This window comes from Meleagris gallopavo, chromosome 1 (assembly GCF_905368555.1).
Source record: "Meleagris gallopavo chromosome 1, MGAL_WU_HG_1.1, whole genome shotgun sequence".
Taxonomy (NCBI): domain Eukaryota; kingdom Metazoa; phylum Chordata; class Aves; order Galliformes; family Phasianidae; genus Meleagris; species Meleagris gallopavo.
In genome coordinates this window covers 127,778,829-127,804,946 of record NC_139404.1, presented here as the reverse complement: position 1 = coordinate 127,804,946, position 26,118 = coordinate 127,778,829, and the positions used below count along the sequence as shown (strand labels likewise).

The 26,118-nt window shown below is 39.5% G+C and overlaps 1 protein-coding gene across 2 annotated transcripts in view; it reads right to left on the bottom strand.

Annotated features, from left to right (window-relative positions):
• PPP2R3B (protein phosphatase 2 regulatory subunit B''beta) overlaps positions 1-20,416 on the bottom strand; it is a 49,222-nt gene extending 28,806 nt beyond the window's left edge. The window contains exons 1-2 of one of the 2 annotated variants that reach the window (XM_085213294.1): positions 20,266-20,416; positions 17,844-18,291 (exon numbers count right to left, since the gene is read on the bottom strand). In XM_085213294.1, coding sequence (XP_085069420.1) covers positions 17,844-18,191 — 348 coding nt within the window. In that variant the 5' untranslated portion in view covers positions 18,192-18,291; positions 20,266-20,416. Of the gene's footprint in view, positions 1-4,131; positions 4,517-17,843; positions 18,292-20,265 lie in introns of those variants that run through there. The other variant, XM_010727064.4, reaches the window with a different exon arrangement.
• Positions 20,417-26,118: the final 5,702 nt, after the last annotated feature.

The window sequence follows — 26,118 nt, the reverse complement described above, 5'->3', positions numbered from 1 at the left end:
AGGAAGGTGCTGCCACAGTGGAGCCAGTACATTTGAAGCTCATACCAGGAGTCTCTACTGCGAAAGTGGGAGAAAACCATCAGTTTGCTTACAGCTTCCTCTAAACGGCTAAAGCTTAAGGCCAGGCAAGCCATTAGTGATGCACCATTTATGGGAAACCTCTCATCTTAACAAGGCAGTCTCTGTGGGCAGCTTGGATGTTTTCATTCTGTCTTAAATGTTGGCATCTGCTGTAATAAATTGGCATTATATCAACAAACTAACATCACGCATAGCTATCAGCTAGAGTCAGACTCCTATTTCCCATCCCCCCCCCAAAACACTTTTTATTCTGCTCCTCCATCCACCCCCCAAAAGCTGCTCATGGGTTTCCAAACAACAGTTATGGCAGAAAAAGACCCCGTTAGAAAAAGTGGCTTGCTGGAGACCTCTAATTAATACATAAGTGATTTCTATGACTAGAGATGAAAAACCAACTGCCTCAATGTAGCTTCTCGAAATTTACTTTCTCTGAGAAGTTATCTTAATCACTGGAAGAATCAGTGCACTGCAGCACAACCGCACATCAGCACAGCACATGTCAACACCTACAGGCTCTGTATTTGTTGTCATTGTAAATGTGCCACAGCAGTTTAAAGAACTCGCTGCTAACAGAGGAGTGCAAAAGCAATCATCTAACTTCACTCAGGAGGAAAGCTAATCTTGTAAGCACAGTGGAGAAGTTGAAATATCTCACATACAGCTGACATAAATAGCATGCGTAAGCAGCATTTGGTATCATTAACAGGTGGCCACAGAACCAAAGGCTTGCCATTTCCACACTGAGGTGTGACGCATTCAGCTACGGGGATCACCAAGCAGTAACAGCAGCTGAAGGCATGATGCAGTTAAAATATCAGAACGTGCCAGCATTGGTCCTGGAACTGAAATTTAAAGGATTAATTCAAGATTCAGGGCAAATTTTCAGTTTTTAAATCATCACATTCAGCATGAATTTATTTGGTTATTACGAAGCCCAGTTTTCACATTAAAACTCACCTGATTTACAACACAGCAGTATGAGATTAAGTAAAAAAGAAATACTGATTTTCCTAGTTTAACTAACAGTAAGGTACACGTATGTAAGCACGTTACTGCACACAGATATATTTTATTCTGCTAACATTTTGTTTTCAACTTCAGATGTATTTTCCTCAAATAGCCTGGGTAATGATCCTGCTTACATTCCAGCTCTGACAGGTAGGGATGTCACCAGCTGTTGGCTGAAATACTCAGCTCTGCTACCAGCTGGTAATAAGCCTTTCAGTTCACATCGTTAAGTTGCCAGTCCATTTGACATAGTGATAGTTTCCCTCCAAATTTTCAGAGAAATTGATGAGCAAGATGGACACAGCGTCTCTTCAAGTGCAGCATTTTCAGTTCACTGTATTCTGGAGATATAAAATTGTCTGAAAATGGTCATTCTTACAACCAATGTGAGAAGATGAATTCACATTCAATTTAGTTCTGTTCAAAATCAACTACTCAAAAACTCAATTCCCCAAAACACAGAGCACTCCAATGGCTGCATGTTGTTTTTACCTCATTTTTGAGGAAATGATTTTCCCAGAAAGCCCTATTTTGCTCAGCTTTATCAATTTCCATCAATAAATGCAACTCCTGGGAAGCAGCCTGTTGCATCGCTTTCCAGAGCTACCCATCTCACCACTGGTTGTCTATTTAAAGATGTACATACAGCTCAGTTTGCTACATTCTTTTTCCGACAGGCAGAGGACTATCTACAAATAACCTATATGGCTCTATGCAAAAACTACTGCCTGAGGATTCCTGGACTATGTGCAAGACCCACAGTCACTCCAAAACACCTCGGAGCAGATGTGGAGCCACACGTTCCACCTCACCATCCACCACCATTAGTCTTTAAGAAGTTAGCTCCTACAGCATGAAACATCCTAACAAGAGTCTGACATTTGTCTAACGATTTACCAGAAAACTTCATTGATGGGAACGTTACAAAGGTAGACTAAGAGTATGGAAAAAATAGGTTGACCTTCATTTCTGCTCGATTTTACATCAGATACATGAACTGTCTGTTCTGCCTGAAAGCCAACACTGCAGTAGCATAGGAAACTAAACTCTGACGGCAATGAAACTCAGCAACTGAGGGAAAAAAAAAGCAAATTGTTCTACAAGAAATCTAAGCAATTTTTCATTTCAACGTGAAATTTCTTTAAAGATTATGTAGTAGAAGATGAACAAATGCTCTCTGAAATGCACTTGACCCATGAGGCACAACTTGAAATTAATATTAGTGTCCAGTAAACAAATTTTCTACACCAACAGTTAGCACTGTTGGTTTTTTTTTTTAAAGGTACTTTTTTTTTTTTAAAGGTACTTCCAAAAAGTTTTCCTTGATACTATAAAGTAGAAGGAAAGTACCAATTAATGAGGACCATCAAATGAAATATATCAAATTGAGCAAAGAAAGATGCAAGATTAGTTTTACACTCCTATTAAGCCTGTTCTACCTACACAATATTGTCTGTAATACAATTAAGTGGCCAAAGATACATTATTCCACAATTGCCATTTACCAAGAAAGCGCAAAACTAGTTAAAAATGAGAAATGATTGTTCACTGTTGCAGCATATAAAAATAGAAAAAAACCCTACAGATTAGACAAGGTATTTTGTTAAGGATTTGGTTGCTCTTAGACATGCATTATCCTACTATACTGAAATCTTTCCAAGTTCAACACAAAAAAGCCTCGGACAAGCTCAAGCAATCCAACTATCATTCGATGAAAGACAGATCGAGTTAAGGGGCACCACTCATGGTAATAACAGCTTTTGTTTACAGCAGGATGCCATGACCAGACTAAGCTCGCTTTGAACTCCGAGGTTCCTAAATATTAACTGCTATCTTTTGGGTAATTAAGGATATAATTCTCATTTCTTTTGGTAGTTTCTAATGTTCATCATAAAAAGCTCAAGTAGCAAAATACTTTCATTCACAAACTTATGTTGAATGGCATAAACCAGAGGGGGTCAGCAGTTGAACTCTGCTTTCAGCAAAGGAATAAACATTGCTTATAAAACTCAGTTGAAAGAAAACTGAAATAACAACATAGCAGATACCAACCTAACACCTTTTTACCATCACGGGGCTCCATGGCCCTCTCTTGAAGGTCACCTGAAAGGGACACTCGTGCACCGAATACAAAATTAAGTAGCAGGCTATATTTAGAATGATTGGAAAAGCCACAAATCCAAAGACAATGAGATTTTTATTTGAATGCCAAACTTCCCTTATTTAAAAAGGAGTATAAAACAAATGTCATACATGCTGTCACGGATGTACCTTTAGTACACGAATTAGAAGTGAAGGTGAGGTAAGGACAAAGTGAATGAATTCACATACCACCAAAACACAAATTAGGTGGTGGTTGAGGAAATATCAACTTTCCAATAAAGCAGCTGAAAGCCTTTGTCCCTCTCCTAGAAAAAAAAAATCTCTTTGAAACATCCACTCTGTAAGTTTTCCTACTAAGTATGCATTTCAAACGCTTCTATTTTCAATTATGAGCTCACTTTAAAATGGTGGATTTAACTTACTGTTGCAAAACAGCACAGAGGCACATACTGCCACACTGCTAGTACAACTGATCTCTCCCAAACTCAAATGAAATAAACAATATAAAGGATTTCAGGTCATCATGTAAGTAAGAAAGCACCTTTCAACATGTTCTGTTTGAGTTAGTACAGTTACAGCCAATTTAATATGCCTAGTTTCAGTAAAAGGTAAATTTTACCCAGGAAAAAAAATGCATGCAGATTACGGAAAACAGTCTGTAGAAGTCTAGTGACATTCAGCACACCAGTGTCCAACTGCATGCACCTCTGTGCAAACATCAACTTTATCTACACTACACGATTCAGTAAGCCCTCCTGTCTTTTGTTTTTTGCAGAGAACCACCTGCATAGTCTTCTAAAACACAGAGATCATCAGATACGAAACCTACTGAAACACTGCTAGTTGAGCAAGAACTTTCATATATTTCCTGAAATTTGCGTGGCTGAAGAAGCACAATTAACTACAATAATTTAATTGTATAAGATCTGAAAGACAAACCTGGACCTGCTGAAAAGCTTTCAGTCTCTTCTTGAATCTAGAAGGTAAAACAAAATCACATCCTCGAGCTAGCAGTGCCAACTCCTTCCTTAGATCAGGATCTTGCCGCAACGAGATTTCCTTTATCCTCATGCTTTCGGATTTCATATAATGTCTCCGTGTGCCAGTCCAGGCACTTGAGTCCCAGTAAATAGCAGAGCTGTTGTATTATCACACAGTGCCACTTAAAGCAGCAGCTGCGTCTGAGTTCCGTGATATTATAAGAGAGTCAGCTCAACTTCGCCTGCTCCATACATTAAAGGGAACTTGGCTGGAATCACGAAAACAGATTGGAAAGTCACTTTGGGGGCCTGCCCTTTCATACATGCATTCCAAAGTCTAAATGGGATAGTATGGAAAAAACCAAACCTGTTTGGAGCAGCATCTATAAAAGCAGCTTCCAATTTTAAAAAAGCAAGCCCTGGAGGAATGTGAAGAGGCCAGCCGTGGTCATGTCGTAGCTTCCTCCTCCTCCTCCCATCCCCCTCAGCTTTTCCTTCTGTCACAAAACACTCACTGTCTAGCTTCAATGAAGTACCTCACCGAAGGCTTACTAAACAGCAGTTCAACTCTTTCTGAGCTCTTCAGCCCTTAAGCAGGAATCCTATTACATCAGAAAAAAAAAGGAGAGCGATAACAGAAAAAGCTGCAAACTCACACGGAGTGGCTCAACTAGCTTCATGAAACACATTTTCTGCATTCATCTAGATGTCAGTTATTGTATCATAAGATTCTGATCATCCAAATGCCATGGCAGAAGATACCAGCAGCACTGAGGCATACGTTTTACAGAAAAAGTACTTTAGAAATATCAATGATGCAACAAAATCTGAGCAAAGCTGACAGGAGACACTTTTCTTGTTCAAATAGGAGTTTTTACAAACATCAGTATCTATGTGTTACATTGCATATCTATCAAATTTCAGAAGCACTGAAGTTAGAGTTAGGTACCATTACACTCTCTTTTCAGTTAAATGAATCTCAAATGCATTTTATGAAGAATAATGCAATCTTTCAGACCACAGCAGTCTCGTTCCCAGAAGCAGAAATGTGATTAGCTTTTGCAGAAATTCAAGTGACACTGTATCCTATCCATCCTCTTCTACAGCCTGATGCTGTATTAGATAACTGAAAGATTTCACATTATAAAATCAAGTTGTAAATGCTCATAGCCCCTTAAATTCTCTTTATTCTCTAAATTCTCTAAATTGCCTGTTTGATACCTCTGACTAGTCATGCAAAAGCAAAGCTACTGAGTGGCAAGATAGAGCCAGTTATGATGTTTTCATCCCTCATGCTTTAAATAACTTTCTTGATTAGATAAAGATGTACACATACAAAAAAAACAACCACACTAGAACAACTGTTTCACTACAAAGCTCAAGTTTTCCCTTACTTGACTACATTATTTTAGCTCTGCATTGTGCTTATGATCTTTAGCCTAGTTCTTCTACTCATAGCCACTCTGTCATGGATCAATTTAGTAAAACTCCACAACAGACTGTGAGATTCAGAAAAAAGAAACTGAAAAGGTACCAGTGAAACATGACTCATCTAAATTGGTTCCTTTTTACTTTACCAGATACTACCAGAAAGTAAACGCTGACAAAAAGTCTGTTTTCTTGAGTTTAATTTAGTGACCAGCATTTCCCACCTGTTTCTTTATTGCAACTTGTTATGAAGATATTTATTTCTCTCGGAAGTAGGAGAACAAGAAAGGAATTGACTAGGCAGGAGTCAGACATGTTGTGTTTGGCATGACCAGACTGTCAAACTGCACAGAGCAAATCTGGCTGTCACTCACTGCCTCTTCGGAAGATCAGATCAACTAAGCTATAACCCTGACTCATGAGGAAGCCAGAGGAGAGAGCAGCGAGAGTGGCACACAACAGCAGCATGCCTGGAACCTGAGATGGGGGACTGAGGTGTTAGAGTAGGAGAAGAATCCTACTCTGGCAGCAGACGCCAATTCCAGACTAAGATGTTTGGGGAAGGTCAGGAAGGTTGTGTTGCACATAGGCAAAGCAGATTGCATTTCAGCTTAGGAAGAAAAAGACCTTCTTTTAGAGAACAAAGATATGTAAGGAAAGGTATCTGCTTAACTAAATTGAGATTTTCACTCCTTTTCACAAGGTGATGTGCACCAGTTCACTACTACAACTGAGCTCTTATTTGAGGTGGCTGTTTGCCATTAAGATGACTGACTGCCACACAGAGTTAAGCTAAGGGACTGAAGCTCCTACTCACCTGAACCTCCCTGAAGGACCCTCAGTAAGACATTTAGTCGCAATACACTGTGAGGAGTAAGGACAGTGGCAGCTATTAACCACCCCCTTCTCACCATCTAAACAGAAAGGGTTTTTGTACTGTCATATTTAGGGAGGTATGAGTACTTTTAAAGCACTGTAGTTAAGAGTCCCTTAAGATCAATTTTAACCTTTTCAGTCATGAATTATTCACAGGAGAAAGGGAAAGTCTGCTTCCATCCAGACTGGACAAGGAACATCCAGGTGTAGTGTTACATTCCCCCTGAATCTGAATTCTCTCCAGCAGAAGCTAAAGCAAAATATTTTCCTGGCTGAAGAGCTGGATGCCAGCCATAAAGCGGTTCAAGCATCCTGGCAGCTTATTATAAGCTAGATAAACAGAAGGGAAGATACATTCTCAGAGCTTCCTTCCAAAGCTAAAGATACACACTATGAATGGAAGTGACTCAAGGGACTGTGGTTAAGGAGTTTATCACTTTAACAGTGGCCTGAGCATGTGCAATAACAGCACAGCATTTATGTGGCTGCAACACAGAAGTATTCAAGTTGGACACCGTTCACTGATGCTTTGGGTAACATGGAAGAAACAGAAATCTGAATCATATCCCAAAAAAACCCTTAAACGTTTAGCTACAAAATGCAATTCCTAGTCAAAAGCATATGCTGATCGTAGATTAAAGTCCCAGGAGATTATAGGAAGCCAATCTCAAATACTGTAAAAAAAAAAACCCACATCCAAACATTCAAGAAAGTTTCAAAGAAAACAAACTCAATGTGTTATGTGCTGTGCTCAGCTATATGAAACCTAGCTTCCAGATCTTAACCCAATTACACGTGAATCAAAGTGACAAAAGGCCTGTTTGGCCTTTGGATACAGTTTAAACAAGGCCACATCACATGAAGCAGCTCAATGGTAACAGTGTGCAGCACAAGTGAACCCCTCAGCCTGCCATGCTGCAGAAATGCAAGCGTGTCCTGGGTTGATTGTGGAAATAACTGTCCTATCTCTACAAGTCAACATGCACAACTAGTAAAGCCTTGTACAAAAGTAACTGACTAGTGAGGGACAAAAAAGAGCAGTAAAGATAACTAAGGCAAGGTAACATCTTTCTGAATACAGGAAACAGATGAAATAACATGACAAACTTAACACAAAGGATATTTTTCAGATATCTAAAAGGGAAAAAAACGCACTGTTGGTATAAGTAAATAGCTCAGGAAGATATATCAAAAAAGGAGTCCAGCAGCTAAAGATGCTGAGCAAAATATACTAACTATATGGCAGGAAAGGCAAAGAAGAAACTACGTAAATATACCAGAAGACAGACATAGATAGATAAAAGCAACAATTGTCTGCTAGACAAAAACCCACACAAACAAACAAAAACAACCCACAAAAAACAACACATCCCCCCCAAAAACAAATAATCCTAAAATGCTGCTGTGTTTTTTTTCCTGTCTTCTCAAAAGACTATGACTAGATTCCCCATTATTTAATATTATTAAGAGCCAATTCTAGACCAGAGAAGTTTGTACCTGACCTTTGATACACTGAGGGCTCCATTATTTGGGTAAATACCAGCTATCTGACTGTTAATTATTTGGTTTCCCACGCCTTACTGCCAAGTTCCACAGTCAGACTGAACATTCAACTAATCAAACAATTTTTGGCAAGAGTTACTGCACAACAGTAGGTGCAAATGACATTGCACTTCGGTAAACATAATTCTAGTTGGGTAAATGCATCATTTATTGCAGATCTTTAAAACACATAGAACAGTAGTAGGCCTTCGGACCACTGTTGTATTAGCAGTTCTTAAGGCAGAATGGAAAATTAGGGTAAAGATTAAAAAATGATGTCAATTTCAGTCAGATTTGATTTTATGATGGACAGAGCGAGAAAACACAGCTTACACAGGCTCAGTAGCATCTGCTGTACTTTTCTGCTTAACAGTATTACATAACTTCCAGCAAAAAGGAGTCTAAATAAATGACTGAAGAATATCTCTGCTTGGACAGAATTCTAGAAATCCCACTTGTCTTTGAAAGTGCCTTTGTAAAGGAAAACCTCCTTGTAGGAATGAGGGAATGACTCAGTTGGCCACACGTGTTATTTTACATTATTATGAGGAGAGGAACTTTATGTAAGGGCATGTAGGGATAAGTTGAGGGGAAATGGTTTTAAACTGGAAGAGGGTGAATTCAGACTAGATGCTAGGGAGAAGTTCTTTACTGTGAGGGCGGTGAGACCCTGGAACAGGATGCCCAGTGAGGTTATGAATGCTCTCTTCCTGGAAGTATTCAAGGCCAGGCTGGATGGGGCTCAGAGCAACCTGGTCTTGAGGGAGGTGTTCATGCCTATAGCAGAGGGTTGGAATTGGGTGATCTTAAAGGTCCCCTCCAACCCAAACCATTCTACGATTCTATGATTCTAGGAGCAATAAACAAAATACTCCCCTATCAGGAGAGTGAAGCAAGATTTACTGATGATGAATTTTAGACAGATAGATACTGTAAAATGTGACATTTCTAGAGAATGGAAAAATAAAAGAACAAAAAGAATGTAGCACATAAAATTCTGCTTTTCATCCAAATAACTGCATAAGCAACCAAGACTGTCCATTGACAAGCTGATCCACTCAAGGTTGAGGTGAACCTACCGAGACTGATTTCTTCAATACTGAATTCATAAGTGTCGATTTTTATTCTGACTGACTAAAACCTATGTCTCTATTATGAAATAAAGATACATAAAGTTCAAACTTATTTATTCTCACACTGATGGAACTGATGCACTTCAGACCCTTATCTAACTTGTTTCTTGCTAGCATCCATCCATTTCAAACTGCTCTGTATGAGAAAAGAACAAGACGACAATGTACTCCTGAAATGAATAGAATAACAGAGCATTGTTACTCATCCCTAACTTTCTTTGAATGAGTGTCATTAAGATCCTGAGCCCAAATAGCTTGTCCAGTTGACAGAACAATGGTTGAATGTTCTTTCCACAGTTGTGCGAGAATTAGAAGTTTTTTTTAGGAGGTAACACAGTGAACAGCAAGACACCAATTAGATGCAAGATACATGTTGCTAGACCAGGAAGGATGATCTGATCAAATTCCCTGCACATTACTAGAAGAATGCCATGTATGTACACCACGCACAGGCCGATTAGAAGCAAGATAAGATACATGTCACCTTGCTATGATTACATTGCCTGGACTCCAAAGACATAGCACAGGACGTTTTAGACTGCTAACTGCATCTGGCAGACTACCTTCAGCAATTCTCAGCACTGGATAAAATAGAAATGAGGACCAAAGGTTAGTGGATAATATATATACTGTTAAGAATAATTTTTATGTTCTCTGCCATCTCTTACCATCTTTGGAAAAGATTATCAGTTCTTATGTTATTTTCTCCATGCACAGCATAAACAGAGATTCAGTGGAAGCAGGTCGTTGGAATGGTGCTCCATAGGTGGAACCTATTTATTCTTCATGATCTTCAGAGGACCCTACTCATCAGATCATGAAAAGAAGCGTATGCAAATTGATGTTGCTGAGGTAACTATCAAGCAGATAGGTATAATAAAAATCTCTCTTACAGCCCATACAAATTAAAGTTACACCTGCTCTAATAGGACATTGTTTTTCAAATGAACCATGATGCTGATGGGGCTTATCCACAGAGGAAGTTACATTTGTTCATACATTTGTAAGTTTACCAATGTACGCCTCTGAAATGAAGAATATACTGAAATGAAGGGTCAAGCTGATTAAGAATACCATTTGGATTTTGCTACAGTAGACAAACTTTTATAATGGAGTCTTATTTATGCATTATGCAGCTTTTCAGAGTCACACATACCACTTTGGATATCTATTCATTTTGAGATTGGTAACCTTTACCAATTGTTACCTTACTTTAGAAGTTGACAGAGCAATCTGATATAATAAAACACTGCCATTTATGATCCTCAACTGTCGAGCAACTTACTAAACATAGCACTAACTTTCAGTACTTCATTTTACATCATCTGAATTTTAAATTAATCATTTCCAAAACTAAAATGATTTGCCTATGAAAGCAAAATCACTGCTTCAGTGCAAGCAACATAAGCTAATGCCTCATGTAACTTAGTCCCTGAAATCACAAGACAGCAATTTTGAGTAAGTGACAGCTGCAGGAAAGATTCCTGCACATGTTTTTGCTTTGGATTTCACTCCCCAAAGGCCTTAAGCAAAAATAACAAATCAAGAAACTTAAGATACAGACCCACTTGTTCTACGAGAAAGTCAGTAAACAGCAAATTATAACTTAACAGTGGAATTTCTGATAGAACTCCTATTAAGACCATCTCTTAACCTAATACTGCCATGCTGATACAGGAAACAGAAAGATGATAGAAACTATAAAACTATACTGCTTAATAAGGAGAATATGATTTTTTTTTATTAATAAATAATATGGAACTAAATGAAAGGTCCTGCATTTCAAAACTTTTTGTTTCCAAAGTTGCAACTGAAGACTTTTAAAAAGGTAAAATAAGTACATTTATGAATACTAACATTAGACTGATTATCAACACACAGCTAGCTTTTATGGGAAGAAAATTGTTTAGAAACATTTCTCTTGATTCTACTCAATGCTAAAAATAGATCAAGTCCAACAGTTTTGTAAGCTCTGCAAACTTTGTTTTGTCAAGGTGATGTCAACACCACCCAGACGAAGACTTCATTTATATTTTATTGACAGTTTTGCTGTCTTTCCCTCATCACCCACACAAGTTTTTCCTGCATAATCATTGCTTTCTTATACCTGCACATGTTGTGAAAGGCCCCCTGCACACATCCAGTTGATCTTATTTGTTGCCTGAAATCAGCCAAAGTTTTTAGTTAACATCTACATAGATCAAATATGTAAGGCTAGTTTCTAATTAAACTAAGGAGTAAGGACATAACACAACAGCCTCAAGAACCCATTATCACTGCAAGTACCTGTGACCAAGAAACAGTACAAGGGCAGCTCTAGGTTTTCTGGCTATTATTTATTTATTTTTAAATAGGAGAGTGATTGCTAAGGGAACGAGATACACCTAACATGAAGTACCACTATACACCTGAAAACATCATTTGATTGCTGGTTAGCTTTATGTGGAATCATTTTAACATCAGCAACTCCATTGCTGATGGAACACAAACTAATCTTAGCTACCAATGCTGTTAACTACCAACTATCATTAGCTTGTGGTTAACTGGAAGACAAGAACACAACTCAACTCAACACAATGGAATTATTTATGTATTATGTCACAGCTAAAACATTAAATTTAGCACTCGCTTGTAGACCGCGGAGAACACAGAGTGCTTAACAGGTATTTTCTCCAGTTAATGAAACTATTTAGGTTGCCTTTCATTTCAGTTTTTCAAGACAGCTACATGTGCAAATCCTCTAGTTGTGAGCAGTCGCTGTCTAGGTTCATCTAGTTCACAGGATGAACTGCACTAATTGTTTTGTACTGAAGTAAGTTCATACATACCTTTGGCCTAACCTCACTTCTTGCTGACAGTAAGTAGAGGGTATATAGGAGGGTTCTCAAAAAAATCTAAAAAGGGTTCTCAGACTGCCTACTTGTTAATACAAACTACTATTTCAATGACCGAGGTAAAGCTATAATTGTATTTAAGTGTTGTGAAAGACTGGAATAGTAAGTATCTACATGTAATGATCTCATGTAGCTATTAATTTTTTGCTTGCTTTCTTTTAAGCAATAGCTATTCACACAGGAGAGAGTACCTTTTAGTTATCAGTTTTATCAAAATATTAATTTGTCCTATGTCAGGAGTCACGTGAATTTTAGGTTTAAAGAAAGCCATGAATAATTCTGAATTCAATTTTTTCCATCACTAGAAGTAGCAACAAGTCTAAGACTGCAGGTAGCACGTACAACATTTTTGAATTTCCAGTAAGATAGAAATATCTTGTTAACGTACAGTTGCCACTTTGAATGAGGGCTACCAGAGAACTTATTTCTTTTAGCAAAGCATAGAATGTGAACAGAGTAAATGCTATTATTGCCCAAGGTCCAATATACAGTAATAAGAAGACAGCACCAAAATAGCTGCAACAGTAAATAACTTTCAGTTCATCATTTACACATAAAATGAATCATTAGTTCTCCAATCAAGACAATGATTCTTCTGTTCCAAGCTATTCAGTACAGTAAAGCTTAAGAACAACCACCATAATATATACAACATACTACTGGTACTGCTTATGTTGACCACTTATTTCATCACAGTTGAAACTAGTAATGATTATCTAGGAATACCCATAGCTGCACTTTTCCAGACTTTAATATGAACTTCTGGTCATCCGTCCTTTGTAGGCACCATAGAGACTTTCACTGTGAACATTATTTCTGACATCTGTCATTGCACACTGTTATCATCCCAGAAGTACATCATTTCGATACCAGGCTTTTAAGTCACAGGCTTGAGTTGGAAGCCAAATCCACCACCTCGCCACTGCAGTGATGGGAGAAAGCACTACTAATACTAGATTTCCTTAACGTAGAGTTAGGGAGTGTATGTGTTAGACCATACATAACCTAGTGTGTTGTGCAATCCTAACACAACTCATGTCTCCCAGGCTTTGTACTTAGCACTGTTTCTGATATTAAGGTATGTTAGGTAGCAATTCTGATGCAGTCAAGGTACAAGACTAATCTCTTGAAATGTCAAGACTGACATCAAAGTTCAATACCTACCAGAGTGAAAAGCTGCCTGGATTCAAAGAGAGTCATTCCTCTTACTTTTCTGTTACTCCTTGTTAGCAGTGGTTTCCCCAAAACATAAAGCACACACACCTGCAGAACATGGAAACAGTCCACCACTGATCTAAAGGGTGCAGATCTCTCATGACATCCAAAGAGCTCATTTGTTCCAATAAGCAACTCTTAGTGCTGTTATACTCAAATCTCTGTCTTAATGTTAAACGATTTCATTTTAGCCTCCCTTTAAGCTAGAGTGGATTTAGCAGTACCGCTACATTTGAATCAAACTAATTGGAAACAGAAATTTGATAAGAATGGAAGTGGTGAAAAAGGCTATACGCTACAATATATCGGAGTAGTAAAAAGTCACAAATATGGGACAATGAGCTTTAATAACTGTCACAGAATAACAAGCAGAAGAATATGTTCATCAAGAAAAGGCTATACAAAAAACCTAAGAAGTACCTTTATGTCAAAGCTTGCCCCTGCAGAGAAATGGAAAATAACTTTGAACTTCTTCAGATCATATGACATCTCTCCACACTACCCCCTTTCAAAATGTCCATAGGAAATTCTGTGAATTGTTTCCCCAGATGCCTTGCACACCAGCTGGTTTGGATTAAACATCTTGCCCGCGGCATCTTTTAGACCTTGAGGCCTGGCATTTTTGACAATGTGATGAACGGCACACAATTGTGTATCCTCCATGTTTAAGATAATCTAGCATGCCAGAAACGCTGTTAAACCCATGCACAGTAGAGATAGAGGTTGAAAGAAAACTACAGCAACAGTCCCTCAAGTTTAGAAGTTACAACTCTAGAATTTCCTCTATACAGCATTATACTCATAAAACATTCAACATAATTGTTGAAGTCCCTCTTTGCCTCTGATTTCTTGTTATTTTAATACATTAAGGATTCACAAATCACAATCATAACTGCAGTACACTGAGCAGTATCAAGCCCTTCACGTTACCAGAACTTTGCAATTACTATGCTTGCACAACAGGTGCAGTCAGAAATTGAATTCACTGTGAGTGACACCAGGCAAACAAAGAGGAAAAAATGAACAAACAAACAAGAAATCCAACCCCTAAACAAACAGTATTTTGTTTTCACTTGCACCAAAACACGCTAGGATGAATTGTCACTGCTGAGTTCTGTCTGGATTTCACAACATGTCTGAAGATTAAGCCTGCAGTCTATTCTGAGCTAGTGTTCTTCCAGAACCTGGCTTCAAGCACTCTGTCAAGTCAAACAAATTAATCCTTGTTACAAGTACCTCAATGTTTTGTCCATACAGACAAGGTAGGTTCTCTCATCACCCAAGAAACTAAAGACTTGCTAACCAGCGAGGGCTTCATCTTGTTCCAAAGTCAGAACATTCTTCTCTGACAAGGCACTAGTATGTTAGCAAAAACATGTTGCAACTTTCTGAATAAAAATGAAATTTAAACTTCATATGCAAACTAACCTCTGACAGAAATAAAATCTCCTTTAATACAGTAGTTGTCAACTACAGTAATTTTATTACTGTTTAGCAGTTACCATCAGAACACCAGCTTGGGTTTTCATATGCTCATGCGCAGCTGACTATGTGTTAAATCTTAATTATTTAATTAGTTTCAAGATCGGTGTTCCAAGAATGCTTCCCATTCTTCAGTATTTGTTGTTTGAAGTACAGAAACCTGTAGTATGAAAACAGTGCTTCCTAAGTGTTCATAATTACCTAGTTACGGCCTGAAGATATCAGTTCTCCTGTTAGCAACTTCTTTGTCTTACGCCCTTCAGAAGAGTTTCAACTTTCAAGAGAAAGAGTTGTACAGTAATGTTACCCATAATCAAATGCAGTGATTCAGCTCAACGACACAGAAAAAGCATATAAAATGAACTTACTGCCTGTATGCTGCATTATCAGCATTCCCATATACAGTAAGAAAAGCTTCAATAAGATGTCTCAGTTGACTTATATGATCCTAAAGGTAATAACTCTCCAGCTCTTCATGATGGGATGTGAAAACTGTTTTCTAATAACACCCTCAGGCACACAGAGTTAAGCACATTGACATTTAGCATTTTCTAGGACTTACTCAGAATATAAATCTCTATTACTAGAGCTGAAGAACAAACCTTCTCTTTTAAAAAAAGCTATTTGAAACACTGTCCTTCATTCACAGAAACACGACAAGGACCTCAAATTTACTTAATCTCAAATGAAATAGGTAAAGCTGTTGTGGCTAAATTTGTGAACCATCATTAAATGTGCAAAGCAGATGCACCACTTTTGACACTGCAGTAGGTAATTTATAAGCACATAAGGATGAGGGGTACATTTTGCTTTCTGAGAAAATCCACAGTCATGGCAGAATATGCAATTATGCGACTCCTGGCAGCATCTTTAGAGCCAGTGCTTGCTGCAAACACAATTTACAAGCCTTTAAGATTAGAAACATTATGTATGAAAATTCAATTAAGCTGAATAATAAATCCTCAAATAACTTCCTTATTGCTTGGAAACTTCCCTATGTCCAGCTCTCGGGAAAGAAACAACCTATCCATTTAGGTTCCTTCTCAGCACTATGCAAATGATTCCAATTAAGTAAGCCACTTTCATCTTTATGAATCTCTTCAAGTTCTTCTTTATGATATTTACTTAAAGCAATCAACCAACGTGCATGAAGAGAAGTTACAGCAATAAGTAGTGGTTTCTAACCCCCATGGTCACTTTTGTCTGATACAAGAAGAGAATGAATATCTGCAAGCTCTCTTCATTTTTAGTAAAACAGGAAATATGATGGTATGAACAAATAAAAATTATGTCAATAGATCATCGTGCTTTGCTGTCTGGCTAGATTATGCATCAAATACATGTCCCTGCTTGGTAAGGACAATGCAGGCAAGTTTTAGACATTAAGCGTAATGTCTTGAATCTAAGAAACGTGGGCTGCAGGTTGTTGAACTAGACTTGAAAATTAGTATTAAAAACAACAACAAAAAAAACCCCCAACACCTCAGATTAAACGGTTTAGCACAAAACAGAGGTCACATTGTTACTTCAGTGTATAAAAATACAGGTATATACACACACACAATAAACACCAGGAACAGACTAAAATTAACTGATACTTGGTCATTCTCAGCCCTAAACATTCTACTCTTTCCTGAGATGGCTTCCCTAGGACATAAGGTTTGGCCAATGGATTGAGTTATTCAAAGGAGTAGTCAGGAGCAGTGAACACTTATGAATCACCAGTATACAGATTCATAATACTAGGGCAGAAACAGCACGCCTCTGTTAACAACTCCTCAGATACAAGGCAGACTGCATATGCAATGTTTCATTTCATCAGTTATCAGATCATTTTCTATCCAGTTTTGTTTTGACAATTTACTAAAAGGGCTAGAAATTAGATTGCACTGAAAAATATCAGGCTGGGGGGCAGGGATGTCTTTCATGCATAGAAGACAATGTCTATTATAAATCGAGACCTTCTTAGAAAGGAAGCATTGAGTGTACCATGCAGTACCAAAACAATTACTTTGTTAATATGCAGATTCAGTAGAGACAAATTGGAGTCTTGTACTAACAACAGTGCCTGGTATCATCAGACCAAGGAATAGTTGCAGTCAAGGGAGCATTTTATAAAAATAACACTGCAAACAAACACGGGGATTTGCATTTATTCACAATTGCATCTATACTGGAAGGGCTTATTAGTCTAAATGTGATAGTTGAAGCACTGGCATCTGTCTTGGGCTACTTGATGCAAAAATATGATAAACAAGAGATGTTTTGTAAACTAAATAGTCTTTGTAATTTACAGTGCCTGATAAAATGCTAATTTTTTAAATAAAATATTAGACATATTTCATGCACGATACCTAGTTAGTCATGGCCATCACACCTATGCCTTTCTAAGTTTGGCTTTTAAGTTTATTTCTTTCACTCTCCAACTCTTAAAAAGAAAATCCACCATCAACACCACCACCACACTCCTATACATTAGACACTGTTGAACAGACACAAGAACATTACTGAAAAAACTTTTTTTCGTCATTTTCTTTTACAGGGTGACTTCTAGCTTTTCCACCACTTCTCATTTGCTCATGCCCGTTAAGAAACACAGGAATATAGATACTACTCTTAACCTTAGCACACAGGGTAATTCTTCAGAAGACTAATTGCTTATCCTAATCTTTCCTTACATATGCTTCATCCACCAAAACGAACAAAGAAGATGCAAATTGGCTACAAGACAGATTAATATTAGATGGTATTTGAAATTGTAGCTCAAAAACAGGGCAGGTAAACCAAAGTACAGAATATGGCCTTTTTTTAAGATGCTTCCTACCCTGCAAAAATTACTGGAAATAAAAACAATCCATTTTTCATTTTGTATCAAGTGTGCACATCTTATAAAAAGCAAAAGATGTGCAAGGAGCCAAGACAGTCTTTTGAAACATTAAGCCGCTTAGCCATTAGTGCTAACATCGATATTTCATGTTCTGTGCTGCTTCTTTGCTCCAATCCCAACACCTCCTGTTGTGGAAACTCATTACTTGCATAACTCACCACACCCATAAACATGAATTCACTTCCATTTCAACAAACAGGCATAATAAACTTACTACTCTGGTTCCTGATGATCGACGTGTTCCTTTAACAGTAGATGCATTCCTTAGGCTGGTTGAAGTTGCTAATGGAAGAGAAGTAGAAAGCTGAGGAGGAGTGAAAGGCATCAAAGGCAGCCTGATATCTCCTAATATGTTTTGCTTTGAAATGGAATTTTTAGTTGTGAACCTCTCATTTTCACTGTTTTCCGCATCTCCACTGCCAATTTCAGTTTTCTCCTCATTCTTGATTCTTTTCAAGCAGTCTTTCAGCATCAGCTGAGTTGTAGGCTGACTCAGCCAGCACAAAAAGAGTTCATCCACTTTCATTTTCAGTACAGGCTGTAGAACTTTCCCAGGTGGCATTTTCTACAAGTTTCCCTTCTTGGAAGAAATTCAAAATAAAGGTTTGATAATTATCTACTTATTCCACTTCACTTTCAGTGTCTCACAGACTCAAAAACTCCTGTTAAGAAAAACAAAAACAAACTCTGTTAAAGCTACACATTAAATGAAAGTGCTAATATTTATCTCTCCACAGGATACAGCAGGTGTGGAGAGAGACACAACAGCATGTGACTACAAGGGCAAAGAATCATTCTGCAAGCATAAGCCATTAGTCAAGCCCAGTGTCATGGTGTTATCTCTACATCTACCTGTGTCTATGATGGGACAGAAGGCCTATAGGCCCACTGGCCCAAAAAAAGGAAAAGGGCAAGTGGGGAAGAGAGGGAAAACAGAAGTAGAACAGTGAAAATCTTCTGTGAAATATAGTTGTTGTTCTCCTCAGAGAACCAGGTACCCAGACACATTGACAGTCCACGGAACTGGAGCATTAATTCTTTTACTCTCAGTGCACTACATGAGGTTATGACATGGAATACCAATAACAAAATAATAATAATAATAAAATCATAAAACCATGACACCCAGCAAATAGCTTAAGGCATACTGCATGAATGATGGAGATTGAGGAGAAAAACTTCAGTTTAACTTCCTCAAATAGAGCTGCTTATGGGAATATATCTTCAAATACACATTTATTGTAACAAATAGCCTTCAAAAAATATAGCTGCACTTCATAATAACTATGAGACTATAAGCAAATTGTTTATGCAAAGCCTTGGTGATAGCACGACTAAGATTTATGAGTCAATCCTTGCAGTCAAGAGCTGAGACTGAAGGCTCAATTTTCACCCTGAAAGTTGTGCTCGATGTAAAACCTCACACCATGACACACTAATATTGCCATGAGTTCTGTCCAAGCAGATTCCCAGAGATCCCTCCTCAGGGCTTCTTTGTAGTCCACAAACAGAAATATTTTTATATTAACTTCTACACTTTTTAAGGCCATTGTGAAACAACACAGAATCATAGAATCATTAGAGTTGGAAAAGACCTCTGAGATCACCCAGTCCAACCATCAGCCCACCCCCACCATGCCCACTGCCCACGTCCCTCAGTGCCACATCCACATGGTTCTGGAACACGTCCAGGGATGGTGACTGCACCACCTTCCTGGGCAGCCTGTGCCACTGCCTATCACTCCTTCTGAGAAGATGTTTTTTTTTTTTAATACCCAAACTGAACCTTTTCTAGGGCAACTTAAGGCCATCACCTTTAGTCCTATCAGCTTTACGTGACCTGAGGATTGGGATAGCATCACTTCACTCAGTTGTTCACTCGACAAAATATGTGCTCTTCAAGAAGCCAGAGCACAAGGCTTAATAGTGAAATAGTAACCTCGAGCAGGTTACCATCACCATCTCTGCAGTCAAACCACCTACTGACTAGCTAGGTTAAACCCTGAGTCCTTTTTTTTTTTTTTTTTTTTAAACTCTTGACACATTAACCTTCACATTGGCACATACTTATAGAAATGCTTAACTTTTAAGCCCTCACTTTTACTCCCATTTCGTCCACATGCAGAAGGCTGCAAAGTCACTCCAAACACTCCACCAGAGAAGCCGGCTGAGCACCCGAACGCGAGAAGCGAGCACAAACCCAGCACCACCAAGGCTCAGCCCTTGCCCAGGACTTGATAATTCTCTACCAGCCAAGTTATCGACCTGGCACTTTCAAAAGCTCATCACACTGAGCACACACGTTTCTTTTTGAGAGCCAGTACCCCACACAGCACCGGAACCGGCCGCCACGTCGCTTCACTAACCCCACAAACAAACCAACGCGGCTGCCGAGCCTGCCTCCACGCCCACACCAACCCGCGGCGGGGCCGGCCATGCCCATGCGCCCTGCGTGCCCCGGGACTGGCGGGACGCGGGGCAGCCGCCAGCCGACGGCACACCTGCGGCGGTTGTCCCCCGCGCCCGGCCCAGCGCGAAGCATACGCGCCCCCAACAGCGCTCGGGGTGACGCGGCGCGGCACGAAAGCGGATAAAGCAGCACCAAGGCGCCCGAAAAAGCCGCAACCTGCACTCACCATCGCCACAAGGCGCAGCCCGCCGCTACCTTCAAATCTGCACCGCCTTCCGGCCCGCCCCGCGCCCACCGCTCCTGCCCGCCGAAAACTCGCGAGAACTCCGCAGTCCCGGCGGAGACGCGGCGAGCGGTTGCTGTGGTAACACGCAGGGGGCGGAGCCGCTTGCCCGCCTGCGTCACGGAGCCTCCTCGCCGCTCGAGCTGAAGCTGTAGAGAGGGGCTGCGCTCGGGTCTTGGTGTGGCTGGCAGCGTGTTGGTTCATCGAGGGGAGCTCGCAGTCCCCATCTCACCTCTGCTTGTGGCTTCTAGCTGCTAAGTCCATTGAGAGGAGAATACAGAATACTTCTTCTGTTTCTCTGTGCTATTGCTGTTGTTGCCATTACTGCTAAGGGATTACAAATCATACAATCATTGAGTGCCTGGGTTGAAAAGGACCACAATGATCATCTAGTTTGAACCCCCCTGCTATGTGCAGTGTCGCCAACCACCAGACCAGGCTGCCCAGAGCCACATCCAGCCTGGCCTTGAATGCCTCCAGAAATGGGGCATCCACAACCTCCTTGGGCAACCTGTTCCAGTGTGTCACCACCCTCTGAGTGAAAAACTTCCTCCTAATATCTAACCTAAACCTCCTGTGTCTCAGTTTAAAACCATTCCCCCTGTCCTATCAAATGAGAGGGTGGAAAGGGAGGGAATTCAGCCAACACAGAGTCTCTTGGAGAACCTCTTTCTGCAGGGTACCTTGGAGACCTTGCCCATCTACATGACACATCAGTGAGGCTCTAGGTGTGCTTGTCACTGCAAAGTTACATGGCGTGGCATTGCCCAAGGTCATTTTTTCCTCAGTATTTTGTACATCAGTGGCTTGTGTATTTTTACCTCAGATACCCCTTCCACAATATTGTATTTTCCTTATGTGGGTATGCCTCACTTCAGTGCTCTTCCTTTGGTGTGAGAGGTGCTCTGAGCACTTCTGTCAGATTGATGCCACAACTCCGTGAAATGTTGTTGTAGAGCTGAGGCTATGCCAGAGACAACACCATTTACGTGTCTCAGTGGTTTGAAGGAAAGATTAGAATAAGTGAAGGAATGGGCATGGTTTGTGGGAGCTCAAAGAGAGGACACAGAGATAAAGGATTAAGAGAAAGCAAAAGATTAGATGCCATGAGAAAAAATCTGGTACACATCAATACAATTATATTTTGTTAATACTCAAAATATTACAATCTTCTGGCAAAGTCAAAGGCTGATACTGTTGTCCATATTTTGAATGGCTTTTTAGAGGCTGATGACGCACTGGAACAGGTTGCCCAAGGAGGCTGTGGATGCCCCATCCTTGGAGGCATTTGAGGCCAGGCTGGATGTGTCTCTGGGCAGCCTGGTCTGGTGGTTGGTGACCCTGCACATAGCAGGGGGTTGAAACTAGATGATCGTTGTGGTCCTTTTCAACCCAGGTCATTCTATGATTCTGTGATTCTATGATCTGTTGCTGTAGACACAGAAATGCATTTACATAACTTTAAGGTGAGTTTCTGCATTCAAGAAAACCTATTAAGTGTTGGAAATTTTTGAGGGATTCCCCACATTTTGAAACAGAGTGCTTTGTTTCTTGCCAGTTGGTGAAATCTAGAAATTTGGACAAAATGGTATTGTTCTAAACTGGAGCAAAGCATTCAATATAAAGTACAGGAAGCAGATGTCAAAGTATGAATAAATCTGTAAATATTATGGAAGTAGCTTTAAAGCAAGGGAAAGAAAATGAGAACTCTGTTATGGATTGGAAGTGCAATTTCTGGCCCAGAACTGAAGGGCTGAATTAAGAAGACTGATAGCAGAGCCACAGACATGGAACAAAGAGGACTTTTAAAACATTTTGAATGCCTTTGAAGCATTCCTTAGTGATGGTGTAGCCATCTGGTGATTGACATATTGAAGACAGGTGGCAAGAAGGGGATCAGAGAGTGAGTTGACAGAGTTGTAGAGTTGGATATCATCTGCATAGAGATGCTGTCCTTTGTTGAAACTGGCAATGAGATCTCCCAGAGGAGAAGGCAAAATAAGACAAAAGAAATGAAAAAAAAATCTGAGCAATATGCACAGTCACAGTATTCTCTTGTGCATGCTATTGTATATTCAAAGCAATTTAATTCTGACTTTATTAGAATTTGTCATGATTAACACTGGTATGAGAAAGGAATCAATTCCACATGTCTTCTGTTAAACAGAAAGTGCTTTGGGCGCCATCACCAAGTCATAAAAATACTTGCAATTGACAGGGATATTTTGAGCATGCCTCTGGATGGATCAGGTCTCTTCAACAGTATGTCTACCATTAGAGATGTGCGTTTGTAGAGATGCACGAGACCAAACTTGGTCAAAAGTGGAAAATGCCTAAAATGAACCACTTTGTTTAGAACTTCCACCAAAGCTGGAACTTGGAACTCACTTTTGACTACTATTTCCATTTTTTTGCTAGAATGATAAGTACAGAAGCTTTGCCTTTTCTCTGTTGGTTTTGAAGTATGGAAATCAGAAATCTTTCTTACTGCGTTACAGGTTATGAGACGTGTCTGTTTTAAGGGTGGGTTTATTTAAAAGTAAATGAATAATTGCTGCCTGTGAAAGTACTGAGTGTGCAATATCCAGGTGATACGTGAAAGTTAAAGCGATAGTGCAGAACCTGAAGAGCCACACTGGCTTTCAATTCTTTTTGGCTTTGCTGCATCTAGGGCATTTCTGACCTTGTTTTCCAGGCTTGATGTGGGAAGAATACTAGCAGTACTACTGATGTACATTAATGGCTAAATATCAAAGTCCTTCTTTGTCCTGGTTTGTCACTTGTAGTGACACAAGGCAGTGATGGTCATAGAGAGTATTCCAGCTCTCTGCCAGCATTTTATATTCAAGAAAGGCTGGGCTTTTTCCATAATAACCTTGGATATATACAGCTTAGAAATCTGGATAAGAAAGAATTGTCTCCACTCCCTTTGGGCTTGATGCGATGAAGAGGCTGTTCTAAGGCCTGATTAACTTTATCCTGAGGTAGACGGCTAACCTAGGGAAGATGAATTATGACTTAAGAGTGCTCATTTTTCTCCACTGATTCAGAATCGAGATTGTTGTCTGAGGTGTACACAACGACATTTTTGAAGTCTGAAGTTAGGTAGGGTCAATGTATTTGCAGTAGTAAGTTTACCTGGTTGCACAGGCCTGTGATAGATGTCTTATGCTATCTCAAATATAGAGTTGTCAGCATTCCACAGGACATGTAAGGTTGAGATGAAATACATGCTCTACATGAAAGTGCATTTCACCAGCCAGGATATATCTGAGTTCTTATTCTAGAGCTTTTTAAACACATATTACATGGGGAAAAAAATAGTGCTTCCTTAAGATATTGCTTTAAGAAGAATGTTGAATTTTGATCAGACTTCCCATAGAGCTTTTGCCGACACATTTCACAGTTTTCAAATTTGGGCATCTGAAGTGGGGTTGTAACCTAAATATAAGAACGCAAATAACTGTGTCCTGATTCTCTAATGTGATAACTTAGTTGGAAACAAGCGTGCTGAATATTTCTGACAAGGCAGTCACTTTTTTTTTTAAAGTTGCTGTATTTTAAAATTTTGGCGTGGAATGTTCATTGAGGATGTGCTGCCAAGGTGATGTTCCCTGTAAACTTGCTTATGGCATGCAGTCAGAGAGACTTCAGGGAAGTGTGAATGTTGTGTTCCACTTACTTCAAGATGAAATCTAGCCGTCTGTCACTCACACAAAAATTGCTAGTCCTGATACTATTTTTGGGGAGAGTGGAGAGAACATCGGATGCTTTATGCAACCTCACTTAAACTGAAGGGAAAAGCTAAAAGAATGTTAATAACTGGGAATCCCTTAAACTACCCACCCATACCAGCTAACCACTCCACTTCATCCTTTCTTGCAGCTGCCTACTGAAAATAGCACTAGGATGGTAAACTACGGATCATATGGCCTCCAGAAGTAGCATCATATGCAGACAAAAAATGTCAGCAGTGCTGACTTGGTGCACATAGTTTGCAGGCAGCTATGCTCTGAGAAGAGTGTGACAGTGAGACCTGAAGCTTGAATTTTGGCTATCTCTGACCACTTTGAGGTGGAATGTTGTGGTTACTTCAGATCTGGTAGATTGCTTGCAGATCTGCAGCTGCTTCAGTGCAAATAAGAAGCATAGTTACAAATTGATCTGGAGGTTGTCAGTTTGTGTCATGAGTACAGGCATTTAAACATTCTGTGGTTGCTGACACGCTTCCATTTTAGCTCACTGTGTAGTCAGGCTAAGGCCTTATTGCTGGCTGGCTGTTTACGTGAGTGGTTGGTTTCATGTGGGAGTATTTACATTTCTGCAGGAAAAAAAAAAAAGACAGTATAAAATGTAGATATTGTACCAGCACATGTACTATGAACCAAAGAAGAAAACTGGTTCAGCAGTTGTTTGCTGTCGTGGCTTGAGGTTAATTCTACTGCATGTCAGTGCAGGGCTAGCAATGAACATTTTGTTGTCCATTTCACTGAATTACTATCAGTGGGATGTTTTTTGCTGAGGTCCCCGGCTTGGACCATGTTTATATCAGACCAGATGCAAAGGCTGGTTCCTCATTAAGCTATCCTGATCTTCTAATCCCAGGTTCACATATTTCTAGTGCTGTCTTTTATCAGATGGTTTTATCTAGCATTGTATCCAGGTCACATGGAGTTTATGGAAAACTTCTTGAAATGCAGTCTCCAGGGTGGTGTTTAACAAGGTGTGCATGAGGATGTTTATGAGGTGTGAGAATGCGAGTCTATTCATTCTCCATGTTGAGTGTTACTGAGCCCAGTTCTCTTCTAACCTTGTCCTGGTGCAACCATTAGAGGAGAAGGCTCTCAGTTATTTCATTCAGCAACCTGCAAGGTCTGCCAGCTACTCTGCTACCATGCTGCGAACCCTGCCTGTCTGCTGGGCCCGTGCATCTCCACCACCAGGCAAGGACCCAGTCTAAAGAACTAAGAATTAAACTTGTTTTGGGAAGAATATGCATTATTCTGTGTTTCATCAGAGTATTCTTCATCAGATAACAAGGGGAGCAGTGTAAAGCAGATGGTACCTTTACTCGTTTTTTCTGCCATGACAGTTCTAAAGAAGAAGTGAAGGACAAGTATATTTTTATCACTTGGCAAGCAGGTCTTTGAATATCTGTGCACATACATTTATCCATTAAATAAAAACTGCAGTAAAATGTAGGATTATGCTGGCCACTAGTGCTGTAAGCTAAAAATAATTAACACAGTTAATTGCTGGATTACAACACAATGAGAAGCACACACCTAATAAATCACACTTTTTATTATTATCTGTTAAGTATCTGGCTGCCTGAGTAATATTTTACAACTTTGGTTAAATTTACCTGGTGTACTTCAAAGCCAGTAGCAAAACTTCCAGTTTTCATAATGCTATAGGATCAGACACTTATGCTCAGGGGGTTTTAATTCACCACTGCATTACTCCAGTTCCAAGATCTGATCTGTGATTTGACCACTATTTTCATTCAGCAAAACTAAAAGATTAACTGCTTCTAAATTTATGAGCTAATTAGTACACTAATACAAACCATATTTATCATTTCCCCGAGTTTGCTTAATCCTTCTTCATTACAAAAGTCAACTCAGATGTCCATAAAAGCTTAAAGGGGAAAAAAAAAAAAGTATTTGTTTTCATTTCCATTAGGGAAAAGTGAAAATTCCTAAAGATTCTGGGTAGACAGAGCCACATTCTTTTGCTCTCATTAAAGTCTTTTTAGTTACAGTTGTTAGAGGAGGGAAACACTGCAGCTCTGGG